Below are 8664 nucleotides of genomic sequence, written 5' to 3' on the forward strand. Positions count from 1 at the left end.
TAAAGATGATCTTTTTTCTTGGAATCTGCAATCTGCAAAAAAAAAGTTAATAAATTTTATATTTTTTTACTTATTTCTTTTTACAGTGAGTTTAAGTTTACATTATTGTATAAAAAACAACAACTATCAAATGTCATAGCTTTGGAATTAACATACTTGCTTATATCAGCAATATGTCACTGCTACACTCTCTTTTGTGCCCATCAATATAAACACCAATTTGAAATCCCTCCTAAGGTAAATTTGTTCGGACAGACACTGGATATTGAACCAATACTTTCTAGTATCATACCACAGAATACATCTAACTTTAGACATTTAGTATTCAATAAACTTTATAACACTAATACTGTGAAATATCTTGTAAATAGACTGTAATGGCTATTGATAACTGCAATCAAATTTCATTTCAATAATGGCTTGTAAAAGACCCATTTTGTATTCTCAGGTATGCTAATTTCTGACAGGTAATCGTTCTCACAAGAAGTTTGGCAGAAATGTATTGCAGAATTAATAATAATTCTGACTCCAGTGAACTAAAGAGAGAGACTGGTCACAAAATTTCACAACAAAACATTATTTGTATATAGACATAAGACCAAACAAGTCAGTCAGTTTATGACGACAAACTCACTGGAAGGGATGATCACACATCTATCTCCAAAGACAAGGAAGAACAGAGCCAAATGAGAACCTCACTTAGTCTAGTTAAGACTGAGAAAATCAATCTCTATACAAGTAATCAGATAGGGACTAATCTCTCAGAATGCTTGACACTCCTAACACCTGGTCATTCCATTAGATATTTCTAAATCATCACATGACTGACAGGACTAGAGAACCCATTAGGACAAGGCTAAAGACAATCTTCTGCCACACCATCTACAGGAAGATCCAGAAATTCCAAAGAAAAATCATAGTTAACAATGAGTGCGTGATGAGCACAAAAATGAGATTATAACAATCTAAGGCCATTATCTGATATACACGTTAATGCACATGCCAATCCGTGCAAGTATATAATTTTTTAAATGTTTGGTAAACAATCAATATTTGAATATTCGTCTTTCTAATCTACAAGAGAAATAAACAATCAGTGTGTGTCATGTACCATAAAATTATTTCATGATACAAGACAAAGTAATATAATTAATTTTAGCAGATATATCCATCAAATTCCAAAAAAATGAAAAAGGCAGTGTACTAATGTAATTTATTATAGAAAATTTAATTAAGCAGTTGCTTTATACTATGCTTCAACCACTGACTGTTAATAATACTTGTGTTGGTTTAGACAAGAAACTCATTACTTCATATATTATGTAGGGTTAAGGTGTTAAGAAAAAATTGTTTATAACCTCCAGGTCTCTTGTTTCTAAAGAAAAAATTTAGCAAAATATTAAACCATTTATTTTTACATTGTTTAAGACAAAAACATAACATTACGATAGTAAGAAAATACTCTTCTTTAACGTGTAAAAATTAATGGGGTGAATCATGTATACATGGAAAAAAAAAATGATAAATACCCTGCTTTAACATGTAAAAATTAAGAGGGTGAATCATGTGTACATGAAAAAAAAATGGAAAAGACAAAAAATTTCAAATTCAGTGAGAAAATTACTGCTAAATTTCCATTCATTTTCATGCAAAATGAAAAATTAACACATTTGGTAAAATACCATTTTCAACTTTGAAGCTCAAACATTTTTAAGGCTTTCAGGGACTCTTGCTACTATCATATATTAACAATAAGACATATCTTATACAAGGATAATAAGGGCACTCAACAGAATGCATACTTTCGCCACACAGCTTTGATCATATTCGGCTCTCAAAAAAATAGAAAAATGTGTCTGTATGTTGGTCATTATCAATGAACGTGGACCACTTTTGGCAGGACAATGAGGAATAATATTCTACATATGTCCACCAAGTTTCATCAATACCTGAACATTTTTGACTGAGGTATAGAGTAAAAATAGTGTAAAAAATCAGTACCCATGTTAACAAATAAGGATTGTTTTTATTTTCATGACCTTGCTGTGACCTCAACCCTCCCAAGACTGAACACTTCTAAGTTGGGTCATAGTCCGAATGTATAACAACTTTCAACCAAATCTATTTAGCCATTTTTGAGAAATCTTGCTAACAAACACACACACACACAGGTGAAAATAGGTGGCGGAATAAATAAACTGACATAGGATTGGAATGTGGTCTTTACTGCCTGACAAAAGGCATCTGCCCAAAATTAAACAGTAAAAAGTGTATAGTGAGACACATCAATTTATTCTTTTATCATCTTTTATTGAAGTTGTTATTCTCAACACCTTGCAGAACAACATTCGTTTTCTATAAATTAAACAATTCACCTAATAAACCAACTTAATAAAATATCTAAACCGTGAACTTACCATTATCTGCCAAAGAAACACCAGATGTAAGTGTTGCTGCTCTATCAAGATCATTTTTGGTATCAGTATATAGGTTTGGAAGGTGACCATTTTCACCTATAGACCTTGGTCTCATCTTTCCTCTTGCTTGTTGACGAAAATCCTTTAAAGTAAATTACATTAACATTTGTGCTATTTGTAAATTTGAAAGTACAGCTTTTAAACCAACAGATTGGAAACAAATAACAAGTATTTTTAAGAGTGACAGGCAAAAAATAAAGATTCAATGTGGAATCTTCATAGGGCATTTGTGCAGAAATTAACTTGTTTGTTGCCCTATTCTTATTATTTTTTTCATGTATATTGAATTTCACATAGTCCCACTTATATAATTTGGCTCATTTTATAGCCACTTCACTTACTATGCATTACTTTTTTTAATTGTGAGCACTATCTTTAAATTACTTCATTCTTTATTGTATTGTTTAAAAATGGTACTATCTATTTTATCGTGAAAACTCTCCTTTATGCATCTTTTGTAATAATCAAAGTTTAGAAACCTTGTAAAACAAGCAAAAGGTAACAAGTGAACAAATCTACACTGATGTGTCACTGAAGACTTGTACAGATACTAAAGGCAATCATGTGTAACAATGTTGCACCACTTTGTATTTAGACAACTTGATTCTTATAATGGCAATGTTTAAATAATAATAATGGGGTTTATGCATTTTAACACACCATGTAGTAACCTAAATTAACTTAGGTGTGTATATAATAAATATTATAGCATTGTGCCTATTTTATTGTTTAATATTATACAACAGACAAACTGTTTAATGATTACATTACACATTTTTTTCACCAAGTTATAAAGGACTCAAAAACCCTAAAATATTATATAAACATCACCATTGTAAGAGGCCTAACTGTGTATCTGTTTTCTGATCCAAGCTGTGCTGATGAGACTTGAATAGACAAAACTGCAGTCCACAATAAAGGATGTGGCATCTCAAAGATTGCATTTAGTTTCATTGTCACAGATTATATTTTCTATTTCACCTTGAGATAGAGCTTGAATATTAAAATCTAAATCAAATTTTATCAGCATGTAACAACACTACATTCCAAATCATACACTGCATTGCTTCTAAATCAGATTTTGAAGTACACATAATAGATAGTTTTCTACGTATGCCAAACAAAATAATTCTATAATGATAATGAATATAAAATTTAAATTAAGCATTATAAAAGATGCTCACTATATTTAAACTTGTCAGACACACACAGTTTAACTTACTTTTGCTCCCTCAGAATGAGTTCTTTGAGGTCGTACTGTATTCCTGCCAGAAGTTAAAAGAATAGTGTGAATTATGATAAATGAAGTTACATAAAAAGTACACAATAGACTATCTGAGCAGTGGCCACCTTGAGCACTGATACCAAAGTTTTAGCATTATAAGCCCTCAGACTTACTACTGAGCTTCAGGTGGGAGGGAGGGCACACACATATATACATACCAACAGCAGTATGACATCTGATAACTAAGAAACACAGTGAGAAATACCTTTATAACAGTTTGTACCAAACATAAACAATGACAATTTTAAACTCTAACACACAATTTTTACAGTTAAAATAACTAGACTGCTCTATATTTTGATTAAAATATTTCATTAGAGTTCATCTATTTGGAACTACAAAATTCATCCATCATAAAAATGTATGAAAATCAAAGGCGATGAGTGGAGCATGTTGATTACAATTTATTTTTAACATAAATGGACAATACTTACTTACATCAAGAATGGTTGTTTAAAATTTATTTTTAATAACCATTCTTGATGTAAGTAAGTATTGTCCATTTATGATTACAATTTGTTTTTAACATAAATGGACAATACTTACTGCTGTGAAAACTTTAGATCATCTTCAAACTCTGCTAAGCTTTCCATATGGCCCCTGGATGAAAAAATGTTAATAAGCTTTATTTTGGTTACAACGAACTAATAGTGAAATATATACTTTTCCATACTATTGTCTTCAGCTTTAAAAAAAACTAACATTAAAAATCTTGTGCAACAATATTTCCTGTAATTAATTTACATTTTGATGAACTGTAAAATTTATGGAAAAATCATAGATTTATCTATGTTGTAAGAAAATAAAAATTATTAATATTCTGAACATAATAAAACTGAAGTATGCATTTTGATTGACAAAGACGTATTTATAAAGATATTACTAAGTAATTTTGAGATTTAATACAGTCATTTTCAGACACAAAAACTAATCACCAGGATTCAATTTACAATAAAATACATCTATAAACTGTGAAAATAATCACAATAAAACATTAAAACACGCTTCTGTGATAATTAGTCTTAATGAAGGATTAAGTAGCTTCAACAAGAAGCATCTTTCTTTAGACCTATTCAGTTCAATGGGTAATGCTGTTGTATTTTAATTTCAAATTAAATAAATACAACTGTTTCTAATTTATATGAACAATCTCAGTTTCATTTTAAGATTTTGAATGAACAGTATATATCACGAGAATCTTAATGTATTTGTGGAAGTAAAAATTTCATATTATACAACACAGTCAGAGCTGCCTCCTTAATAATTACCCTTTCATTATTGTTTAGATAAAACCTAAATTAAATATATCATGAGCCACTAACATTTAATAGAATACCATAAAAAAAAAATTTGGCAAAATATTTTATGTGAAAGTAACACATTTAAATTCATTACAGTCAAAGCCTTATTTTAATGAAATATATCCACTGAAACTACGAAAGGAATAATAACATCAGAAGGAAACATGAGAAGAAAAGTGTTATGGTGATACAACTGGAATTCAGCCTCTTATGACATAAAATTCATAAATTGTACTAAATAAGCATGTTACTTATACAATAGGTAGCAATAATCATAATCCATATATTTAGTAGGTTTAAGATTGTAGTTTTACTCTCAAAACATTTTAATATTGAAGTAGTCTTTCACTTCACAATCCCTTAGGCAAGTTTCAATATACAATTTTATGATGCAAAATGATAATTAGCCATTCTAGGTAGTATTTCCCAATGCCAAACAAGATAAATTACTCCTATTATATTGTGAAACCCCTCTGATCCTGTGTCTGGGTACTTCCTCTACAATCAAGCTAGCTTTCCATGAATGAGAAATTTTGAAAAATAGAGAAAAAATTGGGAGTGGATTGTTTACAAGATATTAAACAAGTCTTGTATGAACTTTGAAAAAGATAACTTAATTTTATTCATCTGTACTTGTACAAAAACATGTACAATTTCTTAAACTGACTTAATCCTATGACTATTTCAGCACCGAACTATGGTGCAGTGTCAGTTCTAGCAAGTGTCTATTCAAATTTCCCACCTAACAGATGAAGACATTCTCAGTAACTTTAGTGCCACCAGGCAGTATATTAAGTTACCTTACACATGACTAAAGCTTTCTTGGTCGAACTGGAAACTGAGATTTTCAGCAGTTGAAACTTGGCTAAAGCATTAGAGCAGAGGGTTCAAGTCCCATCCGATTTCAATTTTTACTTGTTTATCAAAATTTTAACTTCAGAGGATAGAGTATTACTCTTAAAACGTTCATAGCTTGGATTTAGCAAGAAATCTTACTATACTATGTATTTTAACTCATTCCATTAATACAAGATCTAGTCTGTTGGCTGTGAAATGTAGAGATACTGCAGTAAATTAAAACTTACAGTATTTATCCATTTCTAAGACTCGCTACTTTATGTTCAAAATAACTTATTTTCTCATTCTTTTTAAAAATGTTTAACAGAAGTGTTTTATCTAAGTTGTGTCCCTGTTATTTTTAACCTTCAACAATGTAACATTATATGCAAAAGATTCTTATGTCAAAACACATTTGAACATTCTCATAAATTCTACACACACAATTAAGACCTATTATATTTTAAGATTATCTTCAATTTTAATGAAACAAAAACTATTAAGCAATTCCTAAGTATCCAGAACAAACATTAATGGACAATTCTACATGTAAATAACCACTACATACACAAGCATATATATTTTAATGAAAAAAAAACAACCATGGAAGTAAATATTAAAAATTAAAAACAGGAGAATAAAAGTACAAAAATTACTAATAATAAAAGAACTGACCTGTGGAGAAGTTCTTCATCAACTATTTCTAAGAGACTTCTAAGTGCATCACAGAATCGTGCCTCAGTTTCAGCTGCTTGGTTAAGTCTAAGATGTATAGATTATTATTACTTTCATCACAGTGAATAAACCTGTTTTTTTGTATGGCACTAAACTATGTAAAAACTGCACAATTATTCATCCTACAGTGAAATACATAAAAAAAAAAAAATTGTGTATAGTGTCATTAGAAAAATTAAACGTATACAATCAAACAGTTGTTCATCTGTACATCCAAGTGCCTAATTTATTGCATCACTTGTTTATATTGTGGACAACTGTACATAGGAGAAACAGGTCTGATGTTGTCTGAACAAGTACGTGAGCATATCCATAACATCTGGAATTATGATTCTGATAAATCTGTGGCTAAACATTTCAATAATAAAGATCATAACATTAGCCACTTCAGAATCCTGAATCAACAGTCAAGAAAAACAGACAACAGTATGAATATGAACTCATCTATTGGCTTGGTAATATTCACCCAAAAGGAATAAACAAAGAATTTTCTTTTTTATAATTCTGCCTATGTTGGTTTGTGTGTGTGAGCACGCACCTGTGTATAAACATATGTGAGCTCATAAAAAAAGGTGGTAAATAAATTAGAGAAGAGTGGATGCCTAGAGAGAAAATGCCACAATTCTCATACTAGGGGAAATTCAGGATTTCTTTTATATTGCCTTATGAAATTAAAAACTTAAAATTTATATACTACTAAAATTTGGATTATTAGCTAAGAGAAAGTAGTTTAGTTAAATTTTGAATGTAACTTACTAAATCCTTGTGACATGCACATACAAAGATGCCAGTAGAAAAAATGTTAAATCCACATTATCTGTCAGACTATTACAAAATTGCAAATAGGAACTTTTGTACAAGTGAGAAAAGACTAAATGAGCATTTATTTTAGTATCAAACCAATGTTACCAGTCAGCTCTATGATTTTATTAACTTCAGTTTATCCACAAATTATTAAAACTAGTTGTAAGAAATGTATGCAATGTATATAGACTTCAATTTAGTCAGTACATCTTGTGTGACAAAAAATTAAAACAACACGTACAGAAGGCTTATACAACGTGTGATTATCAACAGTCAAGTTCCTGACTATGAAAATTGTAAAAGTACATTCAAATGGTTTTTTTGCTGTAATGGTATCTTCTTCATGTTTTGATCAAGAATCTGATAGGTTCCCAGTTAGAATGATTAAAACATTTTCATTATTTACACAGTGTGTAAAAGTTAAAAATTTTGCTTGAGTGTAAAGGTTCCAAAGAACTTGAACCTTAGGCTGTCTCCAACTTAGTCAGTATATTTCATGTGACAGAAGTTTAAACAAATATGGAAATTTTTTTTTTTTACTTAATCAATAACACTATAAACAAAAATTTAATATGTAGCACACAGTTTTACCTTCAGATTTTTGTGTACATAAAGGTTTGAATTTGGAAGAAAAGTTTTGTTATCAATCATTGAATCATTTGCAATGCATTCAACATAATCAAAACTAAATATTATTGGGCACAAACTAACCTGTGAATGACTTCAGCATCAGAATCCTGTTCCATCCAAGCTGTGGCTAAATCATAGTGGCTTTCTGATCCAATGTCCTGTGAAAAATGCATTTGCAAGTAAAGACTTATCAAAATCATACTCTTTCTAACAGATACCAAATATATTTTATTAATGATTTACATGTGGGACAAATTTTTCATTGTAACTGAATTGTTCAAAGCTACGTGATTACAACATTCATTATTTTACACATAACGTGAAAGTTAAGATGCACACATTGTTGAGGTGTAAAGATCCTAAAAAATCTATATACTACTAAAACTCTGAGATTGTTTGTTTGCTTGTCTGTACTTAAATACAGCAAAAATGGCACAAAATATCACCATATTTTTAATGAAATTAGAATAGAAACAAAACAAAACAAATTTCGTTAAAATTGGGCCACGGGTTACCGAGTTAGCCCCGTTTTTCGGGTCACTTTTATGAAAATTTCTAGATGAATTTAGGTACACTAGATGGCGCCACATATCGG

The 8664-nt window shown here is 30.0% G+C and overlaps 1 protein-coding gene across 1 annotated transcript in view; it reads right to left on the bottom strand.

Moving 5' to 3' along the window:
• The window catches only part of LOC106457136 (mitogen-activated protein kinase kinase kinase kinase 5-like), a 77910-nt gene that overhangs the window by 34868 nt on the left and 34378 nt on the right, over nt 1–8664 (bottom strand). Inside the window, exons 13-18 of the mRNA XM_022382955.1 lie at nt 8151–8227; nt 6576–6662; nt 4309–4362; nt 3700–3742; nt 2418–2559; nt 1–32 (exon numbers count right to left, since the gene is read on the bottom strand). Coding sequence (XP_022238663.1) covers nt 1–32; nt 2418–2559; nt 3700–3742; nt 4309–4362; nt 6576–6662; nt 8151–8227 — 435 coding nt within the window. The remainder of the gene's footprint in view (nt 33–2417; nt 2560–3699; nt 3743–4308; nt 4363–6575; nt 6663–8150; nt 8228–8664) is intronic.

This window comes from Limulus polyphemus, unplaced genomic scaffold (assembly GCF_000517525.1).
Source record: "Limulus polyphemus unplaced genomic scaffold, Limulus_polyphemus-2.1.2 Scaffold295, whole genome shotgun sequence".
NCBI classification, from domain to species: domain Eukaryota; kingdom Metazoa; phylum Arthropoda; class Merostomata; order Xiphosura; family Limulidae; genus Limulus; species Limulus polyphemus.